Source organism: Pavona decussata, unplaced genomic scaffold (assembly GCF_977016875.1).
Source record: "Pavona decussata unplaced genomic scaffold, jaPavDecu1.1 SCAFFOLD_61, whole genome shotgun sequence".
Lineage (NCBI taxonomy): Eukaryota > Metazoa > Cnidaria > Anthozoa > Scleractinia > Agariciidae > Pavona > Pavona decussata.
The window spans coordinates 2,329,798-2,350,212 of NW_028145482.1; the positions used below are offsets into that span (position 1 = coordinate 2,329,798).

The 20,415-nt window shown below is 40.6% G+C and overlaps 4 protein-coding genes across 4 annotated transcripts; 3 read left to right on the forward strand and 1 right to left on the reverse strand.

Moving 5' to 3' along the window:
* Positions 1 to 1,925: 1,925 nt before the first annotated feature.
* Positions 1,926 to 3,497, forward strand: LOC146479055 (uncharacterized). The gene has a single exon (XM_085111320.1). The coding sequence runs from the start codon at positions 2,241 to 2,243 to the stop codon at positions 3,495 to 3,497; it is 1,257 nt and encodes a 418-aa protein (XP_084967446.1). The 5' UTR covers positions 1,926 to 2,240.
* Positions 3,498 to 3,554: 57 nt separating this feature from the next.
* LOC146479056 (uncharacterized) lies at positions 3,555 to 7,905 on the forward strand. Its single transcript, XM_085111319.1, has one exon. It carries the CDS (start codon positions 3,555 to 3,557, stop codon positions 7,485 to 7,487), a length of 3,933 nt encoding a protein of 1,310 aa, XP_084967445.1. The 3' UTR covers positions 7,488 to 7,905.
* Positions 7,906 to 11,881: 3,976 nt separating this feature from the next.
* LOC146479057 (mediator of RNA polymerase II transcription subunit 22-like) lies at positions 11,882 to 13,981 on the reverse strand. Its single transcript, XM_085111337.1, has 3 exons — positions 13,766 to 13,981; positions 13,124 to 13,204; positions 11,882 to 12,282 (listed from the first exon to the last, which is right to left on the reverse strand). The coding sequence occupies exons 1-3, from the start codon at positions 13,892 to 13,894 to the stop codon at positions 12,064 to 12,066; spliced, it is 429 nt and encodes a 142-aa protein (XP_084967463.1). The 5' UTR covers positions 13,895 to 13,981; the 3' UTR covers positions 11,882 to 12,063.
* A 39-nt stretch (positions 13,982 to 14,020) lies between these two features.
* Positions 14,021 to 19,285, forward strand: LOC146479058 (large ribosomal subunit protein eL8-like). The gene is made up of 6 exons (XM_085111336.1): positions 14,021 to 14,054; positions 15,742 to 15,856; positions 16,818 to 16,967; positions 17,259 to 17,479; positions 18,354 to 18,424; positions 19,007 to 19,285. Exons 1-6 carry the CDS (start codon positions 14,052 to 14,054, stop codon positions 19,230 to 19,232), a joined length of 786 nt encoding a protein of 261 aa, XP_084967462.1. The 5' UTR covers positions 14,021 to 14,051; the 3' UTR covers positions 19,233 to 19,285.
* Positions 19,286 to 20,415: the final 1,130 nt, after the last annotated feature.

The following is a 20,415-nucleotide window of genomic DNA, read 5'->3' on the forward strand; positions in this document are numbered from 1 at the left end:
TACCCCGCTTTGCGGCTTAACTTGTTTTGGAGAAAGAAGCAAGAAAACGTCTGGGCAGAGTATCAGATTGCATGTGCAAGCGAAAAACCCGGGAGCGTATTAAAGGTTATAAATTTTGTTGTTTGCACATGACCGAAGAACAGAATGTACCCAGGAATAGCCACAAACTTTGACTTTTTTCGCGACCTCGGTAAATGATAGCTAATATAACTTTATATATTAGCTATCATTTACGACATTTACCGAAGGCCAAGAAGATCTTTCAGTTGATTACATTTGTATAACGTCTTCGCACCCACTTGACTCTCTTATCCTTGCGTGTCTAACGCGACTGTTCGATCCTGTACCGAGTGTCACTCTTCTGTTCAGGGGATGATCCTGAGCCTTGTGAACACACTAATTCCCGTGTATTTGCCTAGATATGTTCTGGCCTTTTGAATAGGTTCTGACCCCTGTTCTGACCTTTTCCAGAGCCATCCTTAACCCTGACAAAGGGCTACCGCTCGAAACTTCACTGAGCAGTCGAATCGCTTGAAGGTGGCCAAATAACACCCGGTTGATAAAACCAAACATTCGCTTTTACTCCCCACCGACACAGCACCACAGTTTTGTTTCCTCTTATCAACCCAAACATGAATATACGGTTGGGGACATTCGTGACTGGAGGAGTCTGTCTGCTGACTAATCAGGGAATTATGACTAGCGACTGACTAATTGTGATATATAGAAAAACTACAATGGAATCTCGATTATTCGAACCCTCGATTCTTCAAAACTCCCGATTCTTCAAACCAAAAGTTGTTTCTCTTGGTTTTACTTCAGTCAGATTTTTACCTCCGATTTTTCGAACCAAATTCGGTTCACCTAGGAGATTAAAAAAATCGGTATTCTACTGTCCGTGTAAGAAGTTAAAAAGCAATAGGCTTATTTCCCGTTCGTGAAATATAACAGACGAAAGATGTTCATGGAAAGTGCATAAAAAGTAACAATATCATATTTATGTCTTAGTTACAGCATTTATAACTTACGTGCGTGACGAAATCCAGTCAAATTATTCTATACGTCAAAACACAGGTAGGTCATCTAGATAAAAAATACACGTACAGTACTCTCCTTGAACTACAGCTACAGAGCAGAGTGTACTATCGTGCTGAACGACCCTTGGGGTTAATAGGTCATTTTCACGATGGCGTCAATTTGTTTTCTTTTGCAAATTAGGGATATTGTTATTGAAATTAAAAAAAATTACGTAAGAAAGGAAAACGAAGAGGATTCTGGTAGTAAAATAACGTCATCGTGAAAATAGCCTATTAGCAGACTAAATAATCTAAAAATAGAGCAAGACTGATTTCACAGTCAGGGAAGTGTATTTTCCAATATTTCGAAAGGCACGGCCTTTCTTCTTCAGGGCCTCAAACATACACATTTGTTCTACAATTTTTTTGCTGATTAGATCCTTCACTACAGGATCCGGTAATTTTATTTTGTCGCGGTGGTCCTTGCAAACACAGTTAAGTTACTGGTTTTTACTAGTAGCAGACTATTTAGGCCCTAATGCGGTAGAGGACAAAAACTGTTTACTCAGATGGTGAAAAGTTTAGTGTCCAAAAACCACATTAGCTTTTGTAACTTTTGATAAACATGCATGTCACGAACGACATCTCGTGATCATGTCTTCTTTTGTTGTTTCGGGATTTATGCGATCGCTTGTAAGTCAAACAAGGGCCCGACATTTCAAACTTACTAAAGGTCCAAAACATCCGTTACACCAGGCTAAAATTGTCAAGGGAAAAATGTACGATTTTTTTGCCGTATTTCCCTAATCAACCCCCTCGCTGCTAAAAAGCTGAAAATGTTCAGGAGAAAGTAATATATCACATATTTTTTCTCATACCAATTTGGATGTAATTTTGGTTTTCTTGTTGCGATATTTCAGCTATATTGTGTGACAGTGATTGTGTTATGTGACTTCCGTTTCCGGTATTTTGATAAGACAATAGAATCGAGTTACTTGTATCATATCAATTATTGCTAGGGGTGTGTCGCGCGTGGGTACGTACAAAAGGATCAGATAAACAATGTAATTTTACTAGAGACTTGAGATTTGAGACTAGCTACTAGAGAGAGAAATTGTGCTGTGATAATTCAAGGATATTAAATCGTGAAGTTTGCGAACACTGGCTGATACTGACTTAAGGCATTCGCAACACAGTGGCACCTCCGACGGGACTCGTCTGGAAATGGAGAAACTGAAAGAAGACTTAAAAGGTAAACGTAATCTTCTGTTGTTTACATTGGGTAAATCGGAGAGCGTCCTTGGAACGGGAAATGTACAAACTATCAAACGCCATCGGGAGGCGCTTAGTTCTATCGCTGACCAGATCGACGCTTTAAAGCTACAAGTAGTCGAAGAGATGTTCAAATCTAGTGATTCAGAAGAAAATATCGGAGACTGGAGCGACGAAATTGAGAAGCAAATCGGCGAAGTAGACACTCGCGTAACTTATATTAATGAGCGCTTGGCTAGCTTAAAATTAGAACAAGACACTAAAACACAAGAGAGCGAGAAGGAGATTAAGGCGAGGGATCGCGAAGAGCAGCTGCGATTTGAACGCGCGCAACTAGAACAAAAACTGGAGTTTGAACAGAAAATTGAAGAAGCAAAGAAGAATTACACAACAAAGAGCGAAGCTAAAGCCAGCCCCGCCCCCAGCGAGGGAGTGCGCACGAAATTACCTAAGCTAACTATCACTAAGTTCAACGGTACTCATACAGATTGGCTCCGTTTTTGGAACATTTACGAAGCAGAAATCGATAAATGCAGCAACATGGCGGCGGTGACGAAATTCGCTTATCTTAAGGATCTGCTAGAGCCTAAAGTAAGAGCGGGGATGGTTGGCCTCCCATTCTCAAGCGAGGGGTATGAACGGGCCAAGAACATTCTTAAGGACAAGTATGGGAAAATGTCAGAGATAGTAAATGGATACGTCCAGAACATAATGGGGTTACCAGTAATCAGCGGCGCAAACCCAGCGAAAATCAATCAATTTTATGAAGCGCTCTCCTTCAATGTTCAAGCTCTCGAGACACTGGGCAAACTAAGAGAAGTTAATGGTTATGTTCGCATGTCAATCGACAAACTACCAGGGATTCGAGGCGATTTGGTCCGAATGGACGAAAACTGGCAAGAGTGGGATTTCCCGAAGTTTGTTTACGCTTTGCAAGGATGGACAGAACGAAATCCTGTGTGTACAATGAGATCAAGTGACAAGCCCTGGCGTGACTCCAATGCTTTCAACACCCAATTAGATGACGCGCGCCCTCCTCGTGCCAGTGGATGTGTTTATTGCGACAGCACTGATCACAAGCCACACGAATGCACCAAAGTTCCTGATCCAAACGAGAGAAGAAAGTTCTTTCTGAGAAAGCGCCTCTGCTTTAACTGTGCTGGTGATGATCACAGGGCGTCGGAATGCAGAAGCAAGAAAACGTGTTGATTTTGCAAAAGAAGACATCACACCTCCATCTGTGACAGAGGAAACACCGATAACTCCATGACAGCTACGCAAATCGGCGATGGTCCTGTTGTGTACCCAGTGGTTGTTGTGGAAGTCGCAGGAATTAAATGTCGTGCACTTTTAGATTCAGGAGCAGGAAGTTCTTACGCTTCAGCTGCACTTCTCGATAGAATTAGAGCGAAACCGCATCATTCTGGGCTGCGCAAGATTGAGATGATGCTGGGCGCGACCAGTCGAGTGATGGAAGTCTATCGCATCAAACTTAACTCAGTGAAGGGAAACTTTGAGATAGAAGCAGAAGTCACTAAAGTAGAGAAACCTCACCTCATGCTGATAGACAACCCTCGGTACAAGAAGCTCGTAGAGAAACACCCTCACCTAAAGGGCGTTTCAATGGATGACAACGATGAGAGACCCCGCCTACCCGTGCACCTCATCCTAGGGAACAGTGAGTGCCCCAGAATCAGTACTACCGAACCTCAGCGAGTAGGAGGAGAATGGGATCCCGTAGCGAATTACACTAAGTTGGGGTGGACCATCACCTCGCCAGGCAAAGAAGTCGACACTACCAGTATGCTCCTCACACAAACGTCAAGAGTCGACTATGAAGATCTCTGCAAATTGGATGTTCTCGGGTTGGCAGACTCACCTTCAGGGGATCAGAGCGTGGTTTATGATGAATTCAAGGAGCAGCTGCGAAGGAGTGAAGAAGGGTGGTACGAAACCGGCCTCCCATGGAAAGGAGACCACCCTCCCTTGCCAACTAACAAAGACGGGAGCCTACGCAGACTGGCTAGCCTTGTACGGAAACTGGAAAAGACCAACACCCTCAACGATTACAACGCAGTGATCCAGGAGCAGTTAGCACTAGGGATAGTTGAGCGCGCCCCAAACACTGTTGAAGGAAGAGAGTTCTATATTCCGCACAAGGGCGTCGTGCGTGAGACAGCAGAAAGCACGAAGCTGAGAATTGTATACGATGCCTCCGCACGGGCCTGGAACGGCGCGCCATCACTTAATGAATGCCTAAACACCGGTCCACCACTGCAGAACAAACTTTGGAGCGTGTTAGTTCGTGGACGATTCAACCCAGTTGCTGTTACTGGAGACATCAAGAAGGCCTTCTTGCAAGTTCGAATCAAATCTGAAGAAAGAGATGCGCTCAGGTTTCACTGGTTGAAGGACATAGAGAAGAAAGAAGTCGAGACACTGCGTTTTACAAGAGCGCTGTTCGGATTGGCCCCTTCACCCTTCCTGTTAGCGGGAGTAATTGACCAACACTTGGACACATGGAGCGAGAGGCGTCCTGATATCGTGAGCGAAATAAAGAAGAACCTATACGTCGATGATCTAATCAGTGGGGGAACCTCAATTTCCAAGGCCAGAGAAAGTAAGACGGCAGCCACAGAGATTTTCGCTGACGCTGCGTTTGAACTGCACAAGTGGCATTCTAACGTGCCTAGGCCTGAGCTAGAATCCGCTGAAACGGAACAGAATGCCGGAGAACAAACGTTTGCTAAGCAACAGCTGGGGACATCAGAAGGAGGAGGTGGAGCGATACTCGGGCTGAAGTGGGACAAACGAAGAGATGTGCTAAGTGTCGCTGTGCCTGCTGAGAAAGCCGACAACACTAAGAGAGGAATTCTAGCCAAGGTAGCCAGGATTTACGATCCACTCGGAGTAGCGTCCCCCCTCACGCTGTGTGGAAAGTTACTTTACCGAGACGCTTGCAACCTTAAGGTCGGGTGGGACGAGAAGCTACCTCCTGACCTTGCTGAGAAGTGGGCCAAATGGGAATCGAGATTACCAGAGAGAGTCATATTCGAGAGGGCGCTGGTCAAGTACCAGGAACCAATCAACAGCATATCTATACATGTCTTTGGAGATGCAAGTGGACAGGGCGTAGCAGCAGGAGCGTTTACTGTCGTATCTCAACCCTCAGGCATCACACAAGGCATTGTCGCTGCTAAAGCTCGTTTGGCCAAACAGGGCCTTACCATACCGCGCCTGGAGTTGGTCGCCGGCCACATGGCAGCAAATCTGGCCACTAACGTAAGAGAAACTCTGGGAGGTTACCCAGTTGAAGAAGTTTACTGTTGGTCGGACAGTACAGTTGCGCTCCACTGGATTAGAGGAAAAGGCGAATACAAGCAATTTGTGCACAACCGGGTGCAAAAGATTCAAGAGAAGAATTGGATCACGTGGCGATACGTGCCCACTAAAGAGAATCCAGCTGACCTAGGGAGTCGTGGAGGCCCTGTAGCACAAGACAACGACCTCTGGTGGCATGGTCCGAAATGGCTCTCAGACCCAAGTGCTTGGCCAGTTGATGTGACAGCCGAAACTCTGGCAGAAGCAAAGACGGTACGAGAGATATTCAAGCTCGCTACCGACCATGAGGCAGATAAACTTGATGCAGTTCTACACAAGTATGGGTTCTGGCGCGTGCTGCGTATCAGCGGATGGGTCGTGCGATTTGTCCGTAACTCAAGGAGTCCACCCCGTGAAAGGAAAGCGGGACCACTGACCACTGAAGAACTGAACAATCAAAGAAGATTCTGGGAGAAGAGAGCACAGCTGGAAGGAGCGAAATCGGAGAACTACGAAAGAGATCGCCTGCAGCTCAACCTGCAGCTAAACGACGAGAATCTCCTTGAATGTCGGGGAAGGATACAAGGCGTCTATCCCGTGTATCTCCCAGATACAGCAGTCTACACCGAGAAATTTGTAGAAGAAGCTCATGAATCTACTCTACACGGCGGGACGCAGTTGACAATGGCTAAGGTACGAGAAGAGCACTGGGTCCCGCGCCTAAGGCGACTAGTGAAGCGCATCGTGAAAGGATGCCCAGGACGTAAACGATTCCAGGCAACAGCCCTTGCAGTACCACCCCCTGGACTACTGCCGCGAGATCGAACCGAAGGATCATCTCCCTTTCAAGTTGTGGGGGTTGACTATGCTGGGCCAATCAAGTTTAAAGCCACCGAGAAGCGCGAAGGGAAGGCCTACCTTATCCTGTACGCTTGCAGTTTGACCAGAGCACTGTATCTAGACCTTGCAAGGAGCATGGAGACCAACGAGTTCCTGCTAAGCTTAAAGGGATTAATAGCAAGGCGCGGGAGGCCAAGTACGATCTACTCAGACAACGGTAGTACTTTCATTGGAGCAGCAGCATGGATGAAACAAGTGACGAACGACGAGAGGCTTAACGATTACCTAGCACGACACCAGATCGCATGGAAGTTCAATTTAAGCCGAGCTCCCTGGTGGGGAGGCCAGTTTGAGCGCATGGTGGGACTGGTCAAGGTAGCTATGAGGAAAACTATCGGAAACGCCTACCTAACCTTTGACGAATTGAAAGAAGTCCTACTGGATGTGGAGATAGCGTTGAACGGTCGTCCACTGTCCTACGTCGAAGAAGACGCGCAGTTGCCAGTCTTAACACCAAACTCAATGCTCTACACCCAGCCAAATATTCTACCTGAAAGGGAGCCATACCACGAAGAAGACCAGCAACTCAGACAGCGAGCGAAATACCTGAGGAAGTGCAAAGACGCGATGTGGAACAGGTGGACAAGAGAGTATCTTCGTGGGCTGCGAGAACGTCACGCCCTAAAGCATAAAGACGTCCCTTGTGGAGTTATGAAAGGAGATGTGTGCATCATCAAAGATGAAAACAAGGATAGAAATAAGTGGAAACTTGGAATTGTGGAGGAGCTCATAACAGGTCGTGATGGCGTCGTAAGAGCTGTGAAGCTGCGCGCGGGGAGGAACCATCTGGAGCGAGCTGTACAACAGTTGTACCCGCTAGAGCTGTCCTGTGACAGGTCTCAAGAAGCAGAGAGACCTCCTTTGAATGCGAGACCTCCTTTGAATGCTGAAGCGACCGTGTTCAGACCAAGGCGAGATGCTGCAGTTGCAGCTAGACTACGAGTCCAAGAGATTGCTGAACGTGACCAAGACGACTAAGAAACTTTGTTTACACGAATACTGTTTTGTTTAGACCGTTAAAGAGAGGAACATTGATTTTATGATTTGAACATTGATTTCAGAATATAAGGTTTTAACGAAAGAAATTAGGAACTTTACTCGAACTGTATTTGCTTCCGTGACGGAAACAAATAGGGGAGTGTGTTGCGATATTTCAGCTATATTGTGTGACAGTGATTGTGTTATGTGACTTCCGTTTCCGGTATTTTGATAAGACAATAGAATCGAGTTACTTGTATCATATCAATTATTGCTAGGGGTGTGTCGCGCGTGGGTACGTACAAAAGGATCAGATAAACAATGTAATTTTACTAGAGACTTGAGATTTGAGACTAGCTACTAGAGAGAGAAATTGTGCTGTGATAATTCAAGGATATTAAATCGTGAAGTTTGCGAACACTGGCTGATACTGACTTAAGGCATTCGCAACATTCTGATGATTTTAACATCTACGGTGTTGTACAATTCATGATGAAGTGAAATATCCAGGGATTGTATATTGACGTTTATTGTGGCTTTTCACTGGTTGTTTTTTTAGCAATGAATTTTTTTCTCTAATTTATACTTTGTCCGCCGGTATCACGGGCCGGGTGGCGCTGTGTTTAATGACTGCTTTTAATAAATTGATCGTCGGATAAAAAACCTCATTGCGAGGGGGTTTAGCGCGGGAGGAGGGTGATAAAATCCCATAACAATTAAAAATAAATAAATAAATAAATAAACACTGTACAGCCACGAGATGTCGCTCGTGGTACGGTTAGTTTAAGGTATGCATATAATAAATCTTTAATGAAGAAGATCATGTGAGCTTTGATAAAATGCAAGGGAACCTTCTTCGTGCTAACTGCTTCCGAATGCAAGAATACTTTGAATAAAATTTAGTGAAAGAAAAGCTACAAAATAAACCATTCCCAAAACAAGGTGTGCACAAATGTCCCGTCAAATGCTATTTTCTTTAATTTTGCCTTGGAACTGATTTCGCTCGTGGCTCGAGGGAGACAATTTCAGCTTTTGTCTTATAGATTCCTTTTTCTTGATCAAATTAAGTATGGCACCAGACATCTAAGTTTTGGGATTTTGTCCCTTTAGCTTCTTGGCCTGTGCAAAATTTGGCAGGCGGTTAACTTCGCCCTGACTAACTGTCGCTGGGTGTCCACGGTGGGCACTCCCTATAACGGACTATACTTTGAAATGTTTTCATGTCGTGGCTGATTGGCTTATGACCCGAGTTAACTAATCTCGTTGATTAACGTTGATCGGCCAAGATTGGCTCTAAGGCAACTGCCACAAGACTGCAGAAGGTTTTGCCTAAAATAATACATTTCAATCAAAATGCTTATGTTAAAGGAAGAACGATCCTTGATGCCGTTAGAACTATAGATGATATCTTAGATTATACAGAAAGGTACAAAATCAACGGAATGTTAGCAGCTATAGACTTCCAGAAAGCCTTTGACTCGGTTAATCGTGGCTTCATGTTTAAGGTGCTTTCCATCTTTAACTTTGGTCCGTCTTTGATTCGCTGGATACAAACCTTTTACAAAAACATTTCCATTACGGTGATGAACAATGGTTTCACAACAGCCCCCTTTGAAGTTGGTAAGGGTGTTAGACAAGGCGATCCATAATCCCCATATTTGTTTATTATTTGTTTGGAAATTTTGGCTATTAACATACGTGTCAACAAAGAAATTAAAGGTATACAAGTTGATAATGAAGAGATAAAGTTAGAGATATTCGCTGACGACTTGACAGTTTTTTGAGAAATCATACCTCGCTCAACGTATTATTAGACACTGTTAACAGCTTCACTTTGTGCTCTGGTCTAAAAATCAACTATGAAAAGTCGGAGATAGAGTTTTTGGGAAACAAGAATCCAATATCGGCGACTTTAACAACCCCTGCAAATAGAAGTATTAGTGTCAAAAAGGCCGTAAAAATCTTAGGTGTTTATTTTACGTACGATCAGGTTCTTTAGAAAAAGCTTAATTTTGAAGAAATTTTAAAATCTATTAGAGAAAAGTTGCACTTTTGGAATTGGAGAAACCTAACGGTTCTTGGACGCATACAAATCATAAAACATTTGCGGTCCCGGTCATCATGTATAGGGCTGGCTTAGTGTGTTTACACAAGGACATAATCAAAGAAGTAAACAAATTCTTGTTTAACTTTATTTGGAAAGGAAAGGATAAAGCGAAACGCTCAGTCCTGATAAGTGATGAGGAAAATGGCGGCTTGAGAGCACCGCATCTAGAATCGATTATAATGACGCAACGAATCGTGTGCTGCAAAAAATTTGCTGAGGCGCAACAAAGTAGTTGGAAAATGATTCCTTCGCATTATTTAAAGCAAGTTGGCGAAAAATTAGTTTTGGCTTGTAGATTTGACCTTAAAAAACTTCCTTTTAAACTACCTCGTTTTTACGAAGAATGTTTACAAATCTTCGCTGAGCCGATTCTGCAGCAACGGGAGAGTGCAGTCAAATTTTGAACAGTAACACAAGAGCGAATACAATAATATGAAATAATAAATATATTTTAATTAATGGAACATCGATTTTTCATTATAGCGTATTTAATAAAGGAATAATCACACTCGAAGATCTTGTAAGTGACAAGAATGATGTAATTATTAAACAGAATCTAAATGAATCAATTTTCTCACCCATGGAAGTGTTCTACTTGATGCAGACTCTTGATGCCCTGCCGATGGTGTGGCGAAACTCCTTGTTGTCTTGTGGGCCAGAAAGTGGAAAATCTTTTGCTTTAAGTGATCATATCCAACTACGTTTAAAGAGCATGTGCGTTGGAATCGATAAAGCTGTTTCGAAAAATGTTTATAAGGAAATACAAGCAAAGTATGGGAGCACTATGACTGCGCAAAAGAAATTTGCGGATCTATACTCAGGTATATGTTTAGATTGGCACGAAATAAACAAATTAAGTCCTCGTGGATACAAAATCGCGGGAATTCCAATATAAAATTTTAAATAGATACTTAGTAACGAATTCATTCCTCAGTAAAATAGGTCTTATAACTTCACCATTATGCACATTCTGTGAACAAGAGAACGAATCCCTCGAACATTTATTTATTACGTGCTCCTATACTACGAGTTTCTGGTTGGACTTTATTTGTTAGTGTAAAAAAATAAATATAGACTTAGAGGAAACTGGCAAAGAAAGGGAGATTTTCTATTATTAAATCATCTTGTAATTTTAGCTAAACAATATATTTATGAATGTCGCCAAAAATGTGCCCATCCGTCCTTCAGAATATTCACCAATAAGATCAACTACGTTTATCGATTAGAATGGCAAATAACGAAGTCGAATGAGAACGAGTCCAGTCACAAAGGTAAATGGAAAAAATATAGACTGTACGCTTTAGATACTTTATAACGGTACAGTGCTCTCGTTTTTCTCCCTTAGTGACAAACTGTAGAAAACTAGGTAAATAAATACAAATTATAGGTATTATTAAAATATCTAGAATAACTAACATCAAAAAAATTATCGTGCCAAATATTTAAAAAAAAAAATTCTTAAAACATGCTCATGGAGGGCGATTCGGATTGAGTCAAAAAAGACAAAACAGAAATAATACAAACACCATAGATATATGCCTGGTAGACAGAAGTTTTCACAGGACTTGTTACAGCATCAAATGTAATAAATGTCTGGTAGTAAGTCCAGTTTGAGATAAAAAGAAGACTCATTGCTGTGCAGCGTAGCAAAGTAACCTTCCAAATAGGTTGCCCAAGGGAACTACAGGCAAACTAGAAACCCTGAGGGGGAGGGGTGGCTGCTAAAAGTGCAACTTTAGTTAGGTCACTTTTTTCACATTACAATGTGGTCCAAGGGAATTTCTTGATATGCTGAGTCAACTGGGAGCATCCAAATGTGAAATTGCCGACCTCTTAAACTCATCATTTTGCGTTACATTGCTTGGGTTCCCCAGGGATGCACTGGGAAGCTGCCAATGAACTCAGCATCTCCAAAAACCTCCTTTGCGACAACTTTGGTTCCTCCTAAGAGACCACAGTTAAAGAAGAAATCATGAGAGGGTGGGGTGTAGAGAAGGTGGGCATTATAGTACCTCTTAAGGGAGCTAATCAAGAAGCGCAGTCGACTGTGAGCATCCAAAATGTGAAATTGCGGACCTATTTAACTTGTCATTTTGTTCCCCCCACCCCCAGAGGAGATTTAGTGGAGGGGGCAAGTGGAGCATGGCCCTCTTTTGCCTGATATTTTGTTATGACCAGACAGTGATGTCTAAGTTGAGGATGTCAAAGACAGCCCATGGAAGTAACCACAGGATTGTGCCGATGCAGTGCCCAAAGACTCAGCAAAATCTCGTAAATCATCATTAAATCATGATTAAAATTGAGCCAACTTTATTGACCTTTACATTTCTAAGGCTAATTTTTGAATCTTGCACAATGTATGAAAATAACAGAAACAAAACTAATGCATTGGAGTATGTTGTACATCATCAAACTATACTCAAATTATGCTATAATTTATTGGTACAGAAGCACAATAACTTAAATATGCTATCTGTAGCTGGAGGAGTAGTATGATTGTTCCAGTTCAAACAAATTAAAAGCCAGTTCTTGTTTGAAAGTGAGGAGTTGTTGATCTGTTTGGTTAATGATTTCCTGTAGAGCATTGCTACGTTCAGAGATGCTGGTATTAACTGATGGAAAGTCATTCAAGATGAGAAACTCCTTCATGTCTGATACCAGCTTCATTAGAGATTCCCCTGCTCTGACCTGTGAAAAAAAAAGAAAGAAAAAGAAAAGAAAAGAAAGAAAGAAGTAGAGTGAGGAAGAACTCACATGAAAAAATTGCCAAACTATCAATACACTCCTGCCAAGAATACACATTCTTACCAAATGAAAAATACCTCTGCTTCATGTCAATGTGTGAGATGCCATTGGAAAGGTTTTAATGAGTGTATTTCATCAAACATATCAATGAACTGAAGACACTTTTGGTGAAAACTACCTTAGCTAGCTCAAATGAGCTGTTCTTATCATTTTTGTGAGGTATACTGGTAGTCATAAACTATAGTTTTTATTTTTTAAATTAAAACTAAAAATTAAATTTCTTTGGAATCATTTATGTTACAATGGTGCATTGTCAGAAAAAATATTCTCAGGATAAAGCTTTGAATTGAAATAACAAGACTAAAAGCCAGGTTATAGAGGGAAACTGAAGTTTTAATAGTAACAGAGAAGCTTGAATTTTGACATTTTTTATGGTATTTATACACTGCTTTGGTTAAAATTTTGCCTTTCGTTTTTTAGGTCAAAAGATTCTGACAAGCTTTTTGTTGGACATTATTTTTTTGCAGGGTATCAAGCAAAAACAGCTAAAAGGTGGTTTATCCAGTCTTACCACCTGACCTATGTTTGACTAATACTCAATGAAACTGTAAATGGTTTGAACCCAGGAGTCATGTCATAAGTACGTAAACTTTGATTGTCTGGGTGAGTGTAGTGCTTAGAAGTAAGACATGTCACCTCAAACAGTCCTTCTCACGATTACACTCACCCAGACAATCATAATGTTATTTACGTACTCATGACTATACTCAATCAAACAACTTACTATATTAGCAGCTCTGACATTAACTTCATATTGATCCTGTGTTGACTGAGTTAACCTGGCCACTTGAGTTTCACTTTCAACCTTTGAGAACAACACACTTCTTTAACAACATTATTAGCTTCTTAGGGCCTGATTACATGATGAATTCCAGCCCAGAATGGAAATTTAGTCCACCTTAAAATCACAAAAGACAGGAAGGAACAATATTATTGGGGGTTGAGATTTTATTACAATATGATGAATTTCAACCAGGCACAGTTGAAATAACATGAGGTAAACTAAGATCAAGATAAAACATTTTCAGTGAAGTCACATTGATTTCGCATGCCCAAGTTCACTTTTTAGACCGGATTAAAATTTGATTGCATTTACATGAGTGTTTTTAACCCCATTTGAGCTAACCAGGGTTGGAATTTACACCCAAGGCAAAGTTTCGACCCAGTCTGGAACTTTCTCCATGTAATTACAACTAGCTTTTTGTTTTGTGCGTAAACTTAACCTACAAATTAATATAACCCAAAACATCATGTTCCATTAATTAAGCCTACTAAGCCATTAAGGTGTTATGGGCCCGGAGCTGTTCGGAAATCTTTTCCCTTTCCTTTCTTAAATACCAAGAACTAAAGATGTGCATTTCTGTACCTTTGAAGATTTAACAATTTCTGTGAAGTTATCCAGTATTGACTTGACATCATCTTTCAGACGTTTGGTGTAGGACTTCAGAAGAGTCTCTTTACTTTGGGGTAAAATTCTGCTTGGTTGTGACATCATCTGTTAGTAAAAAACGTAATAAAAGTACAACGATCGAGCGTTTGGCTTTAGAAGTCCGCCATCTTGTTTTAACTTGAGCTGCGCTGCATTGTGGGAGTCCTTGATTTGAAATTCCCAAGAGCCCGTGCGAGCTTCCTCTTCGCCGCCATCAAAAAAGATGGTAAGTGCCGAGGTTTTATTGGAATATATAACCCACCTTCCATCTGTTCCATCTTAATCTTTTTCTCATCTTTAATATCAATAAACCAAAGAAAGATATATGAATTATCTTCCTGACGAAGTATTTTTAAATTTGTGTAAGGAATAAAGGTTCATTTTGGGTTGATACTATTACTGTACATCTAGCGCGATTCGATATTTCGATGCACACTTTTATTTACTAGTCCAAAGAATTTTAAGTCGTAAATTACATTAAGTTTTGAAGTTCACGCTGCCACTTCAGTAAAAAATATGAACAGTTATTTTTGACTTTTCTCGGCTTCACCAGTGTTCGAATTTGTGGATATTCATGCTAGTTTGTTTTCGTCGGTGAAAGAAGCTAAATGCAGGCTTTTAGTTTTTTAAATAAGCATGGACATATATCCACGTATTTTTTTGTACCGATGATAACTTGGTGTTGATTTGTCCAGTAGAAAAAAGCACATCGTTCGTTTAACAGAAACAATTTTTCTTGCTCCAAATGTTAAAAAAGCCAGATGTAATTCTTTTAATGTTTAATTGTTTCTCCTTGACACTTTTATGTAACAGATTTCATTATGCAGACTCATGCTATTTAAAGCTGTGGCTTAGCAGCCTTTTCTCTCATCTTTTAGCCCAGACCGTGGCTGGTCCTAATGTACAATACATTTAGAACACTACTTTTTATGGGATATTTTTCTTTGAATACAGTCAACTCTCTTGATTGTGGACACCTGTAATTTACTTTTGCCGGGAATTTAGTCGCTGTCCGTATTAGTGGGGTGTCCGTAATAGTGAGGTGTCCGCAAGGCGAGAGTTGACTGTATTTAGTTTTTCAATTCCCTGAAAACTTTGGATGTCAAGATAAAATAATAATGCAAGTATATACAAGTAAACTAGATTGATGCAGCTTTGTTTGGTGGCATAACATGGGACAATATAATGCACAGACAACTTTTAACTCAACATTCTGTTGCTTTGTTGTGACAAGAAGTTACAAGTTTTTTAAGACATATATAAAAAAAACTTGCAATGTGATACTGCAACAGACTGCTTTGTTAAAATTGTCATGTGGCATGTTATATGATCACAACTTTAATGCAACGATATTGCATTAAAAAGTGCCCTGTGTAACATCACCTTAACTGTAAACGAAATACGATTTAATGTTTTCATGCTTGCAAATTAACAAATCGACGGCAGTTTTCTATGGTCTATACTCTTATAGACCATAAAATGACGTCAAAAATGTTCAAAACTCAAGTGGAACCACGAGCCGCAGGCGAGTGGTTTCACTGCCAAGTTTTGGACATTTTATGGCGTCATTTTATGGTCTATAAGAGTATAGACCATAGAAAACTGCCGTCGATTTGTTTTTTACAATAACATGGAAAAAGTACGAGCGGAATTGGCTATTTTTTTCGTTGAGAAAGCGCGCGCGTTACATCTGACGTCATTTTTATTGTCTGTACTCTTATAGACAATAGCTACGAGCCAATCAGCGCGAGGGAATTTGGACAGTTATTGTAAAATTAAATAATAGATGAATTTTTTCAAACCCCTGTTGGGAGAACTCAGATTTTCTTTGTCTAAGTATGCGTATGTCTCTGACTGAAAAAAATACCTCTATCATCACCTTAACTATATGTATGATTTTGTTTGATTTTCAGCCTAAAGTTAAGAGGGTCAAGAAGGTGGCTCCAGCCCCTTACACCACTTCCAAACCTGCACCAAAGAAGGTTGTCAACCCTCTCATTGAAAAGAGGCCAAGGAATTTTGGCATTGGTAAGACATAGACTAAATACATCGCAAGATCATAAATGCAAGCATTGTTTTAATTACACATCTTGGATGTCTATGTTTCTATTTTAAACCATATCATTCTGCAGTACTTTTACAGCTGAGGTAGTTTGCAATGATATGATTTCATCTTTCTTGTAAATGGAGATCCTAGACATTTGTAGGCTCGATTACCAGCCATTGTCCGGGATATTGAGCCAGCGCTCCTCTCTCTCGGGGATCGAGGAACAAAGACTGGACTTGAGAGAGCAGTGGACATTGAGCCTAAGACATTTGTAAAAATAACTTGAAAGTCAGCCCATGTCACACACTATTGTCACACACTATTTCACTCTGCAGTTTCAAGCTTGTTCTAGGTCAGCTTTAGTGTACTTGAGATTTATGAATTTTAGCTCTAAGTTGCTTTGGTGTCTGACAAGAAGCGACGAGAAAAAACTTTCTCTGAAGTTTAGGTCTGTCATCCTAGTACAGAGTGAATGTTTCTCTGTTTGTTTGTCCAAGAAAGCATTTTCTGGGGCCATGTGAGGAACTTCTGATAGTGAAAATTTATCTAAATTGCAAATTCAATGGTACAGGACTCTTGGTGAACGAAAGCAAATTTGTGATCAAGAGATTTGTTTTCCTGCCGAATGAAATTAACAGAACATTGAATGGACCAATGTTTGTGAGTCATTTTCAGTAGCCATTTGGGATCAACATCATCTTTATTCTTTTCACAACAGCTTACATGGTTTCAATGGACTGTTGTGCTTCATGAAAGCAGCTCTAAATAAGCAAAGAAAACTTTGTTGTTGTTAGGGAGCTTAGAATATTGTTTTCAGCCAGGCAAAATGAATCACTTACGAGTAAATGATCTGTTCTTTTATTGTGATTTCAATTCCCTTGTTGCACCATTATTTGCTGACCAACTGAGTGAATTTATTTGGTTTTCTTTCTTGGTATGAAGGTGGTGATATTCAGCCCAAGCGTGACTTGAGCAGATTTGTCAGATGGCCAAAATACATCAGGCTACAAAGGCAAAAGACTATTCTGTACCAGCGCTTGAAGGTTCCTCCTTCCATCAATCAGTTTACACAGACACTTGATAAACAGACTGGTATGTAGATCCTTTTGTTTTATTTTTAAAATGTACTTTGTATTATTTTTTCAAAGGTATAATAAAGTGAAGTTAGGGCAACATACTGTAGTTCTGAGTCTACTGATTTATGTTTTCAGTGTATTTATCATTTGTTGTTGTTGGTTTCATCTGACATCTTATTGGCTGTGGTATAACAACCAAACTTTCAGAGCCATTAAAATGCTTTCTTTCTTTGTATACTTTTTCCCTGCTTTATTTTTGGAAGGAGCCACAGCCAGATTAAGATATTATATTTTGTCTTGTTTGTAGCCACCCAGCTTTTCAAGCTGATGCACAAGTACCGCCCAGAAACAAAGATTGAAAAGAAAGCTCGTCTCACTGCCAAGGCTGAAAAGAAAGCAGAGGGCAAGGAGGAACCTGCAGGAAAGAAGCCAGTTGTTATCAAGTATGGCCTCAATCATGTGACCAGTCTTGTGGAGAACAAGAAAGCGCAACTTGTGGTCATCGCTCATGATGTTGACCCTATTGAGGTAAGCTATAAATTTACAGACTTTCATTTTCAGTTAGGCAAAACTAAGTCCAATTTCATGCAACTCAACCTTTTACGTTGATGCTCAACTGTACTGTCTCACATTGGAACACTGCCCTGTGACCACCCTATTACTGTCAAAATAAGAAAACTGTAAACACTAAGTAATATTTCTGGAATGTTTATTGTTCCCTTAACCAATCCAAAGTCAAGCTACAAAAATAATTACTGTTGCAGCTTATGGTTTTTTCATCTTGTATCTGATTGGTTTTCCTTATGAATACAATATTTAAACATTTTAAAAGTATTCTAGTGTTCATTGTTTTTGTTAGTTTCACAATAAAATGACTACCTCATTACTTTGGCCACTTTATTTTGATCTATAGAATGCCCAGTGTTGTCATTTGTGTATGTAGGAGGACATTTTTATTCTGTCTCTTTAGTGGTCCAGTTAATGGTGACACTGTTATGCGTTATTTGGTGGCTTGGGATCAATTTCAGCCTTCTAAATCATGGGTTATCTTTTACACATCTTTGAAAAATTGTTGTTATTTGCTAGACATTCAGTACACTAAGCTTATGGTTGTCTCTCCCCAGCTATAAACAATATAAGAAAATGTTAAGAGAATTTTAGAACTTTTTCTTTATGCTCCTTTGCTTAGAAGATTCATTCTGTTTATGACCATTTCCAACATTTCCATATTCCAATTCGATCTGGAGAGTGCCCCCAATTAGTTTCCCCATGCTAAATAAAGTGAAACTTAAATGAAATGATATATTTTATCTTATTATTTAGTACTGTATCAGAGAGAATCAGCTAAAATGCGTATTGTAAACAAAGGACTCAGTGAGTTTATAACCATTTCATTTTGCAGCTTGTGGTGTGGCTTCCAGCTCTTTGCAGGAAGATGGGTGTTCCTTACTGCATTGTGAAGGGCAAAGCCAGGTCAGTAGACTCTCAATTTAGATTCCTGTTATCAAGTTTTATCCTATGTCATCAGGCTTTGCTGTCAGAATTCTAACCATGGTTCTGTTTTATATGTCCATCTCAATGCGTTCATGTGTTGGACCTAGAAAATTGAGCACATCTCACTTCCTTTAAATTCACATTATCCCACATTCTGCCAAACTTAAGTTTCAAAGGGAAAGTTGAACTAATGTGAATGTATGAAACATGTATTTGAACTGTGGGTGAAAGATTAAATAGCAGAGAGATCCTCACAGTTATTTACACAACTTAAGCAGTTGCAGAAGTCAAACATTGGCCATAGGCAGCTCACACAGTTCCCAGTACACATTTTTCACCCGGGGAAGTTTTGACTTTCTTGTCGAAGGAAACAGCATGGCAGTGCAGAGACTAGCTGTCCTTGAACTACCAACCCTACAGTCATCTGATGAACAGTCCCCCATGCTAACCTATCTAACTCATGCCTCCAGCCAGTCCTACATTGGACATCCATTTTGTGGTGGTGTTGATGGATTGGCGTTCATTTGATCCCCTCTTTATTGTTTAATTTTGTGCACATAGGTTGGGCAAGGTAGTTCACAAGAAGACAGCCACAGCATTGTGCTTCACTGCTGTTCGTCCAGAGGACAAGAACAACTTCAACAACCTCTGCGAGGCTGTCAAGACCAACTTCAATGAGAGATTTGATGAGATCAGAAAGCACTGGGGAGGAGGCATCATGGGCCACAAGTCACAAGCAGCTGTGCTTAAGCTTGAAAAGGCCAAGATCAAGGAGATGAAAGTCTAAAATGTACAGACTCCTTCTGAATGTAATAAAATATTGCCTTGTTAGATCTTCAAGGGTTGTTTTGTGTCAGTGTGCTTTTGAATTTCCCGAGTCCATGGATTTTCCCCTTGGTCAGCGTGCGCAGTGTTTACACCGGGCAATAGGCAGTTTAAAGAGCTGATATGGTGATGGCAACGAGAACTTCACAAAACAATAGGATTTAATCAGGAAATCAAAAGCCTGGCACGCGCAAAAATTTTGGTACATTTTTTCGCTGTATTCGGGCAGACAATGTGAAAAGGCCAAATTCAAGGTTTTGTAGAGAACATGAGCAGATGACGGGAAAATGTTTCATTTTCCATCTCAACTGAAACATTGTTCCCACCTGTTCTGTTACTGGATAGTTTAGCAAATTGGAATACAGTTGGACCTCTATTAAGCGGCCACCCTGGGGACTTTGAAAACTGGCCGCTTAATAGAGGTTGGCCGTTGAATAGAGGAATCGAATACAGCACTTTTTGGGACTTTGGAAAGTGGCCGCTTAATGGAGGGTGGCCGCTTTATAGAGGTCCGACTGTAATGGCAAAGTAGTACAAGTAATGCGAACGTGTATTTTCAAGTGGTGTTTTCATTGGTGAAAGTCACTGATGTGTTGTGCAACCAAGAGATCTCTGGATACAACTTGTTAAACATGTTTCAAGTGTTGCCTAGGGTAACATGCTTCCCGTTACTTTCCCCCATGTTTGCACTATTTGCACTATTCTTAGCTGTTGTGACACAACTTGAAAGAAACTTTGCCCATTGTAACACAACTACAAGCTCCTGTTTTCCTTCACAGCTATTATTTTCACCTGCAAATACACCCACCATCCACTTCTTTCAGCTATGTCCCCCAGCAGACAGGAGTGATAGCAGGTAGATGCCTTTTACTGTTTGGGTGTTGACACATTTCTTCTTTGAATATCTGCATGATGACCAAAGTGCTTCCCTGCAAAGGAAGTACATAGGATTTCAACAAGCAGGTGACTGATACCAGTATTGAAACTAGTAAAACAAATTTGTGGTTAGACTGTTCACAGTCGCCCTTCTTTCTTTCAGAGGGCTGAAGAAAAAGTATGATTTCCTTTTGTTTTCCAGTGTCCTTTTTGCGTGACGCTTGTAAAAGGTTCTCGCCTTGTGCTCTCATGAAATTTTTGTTGTTGCT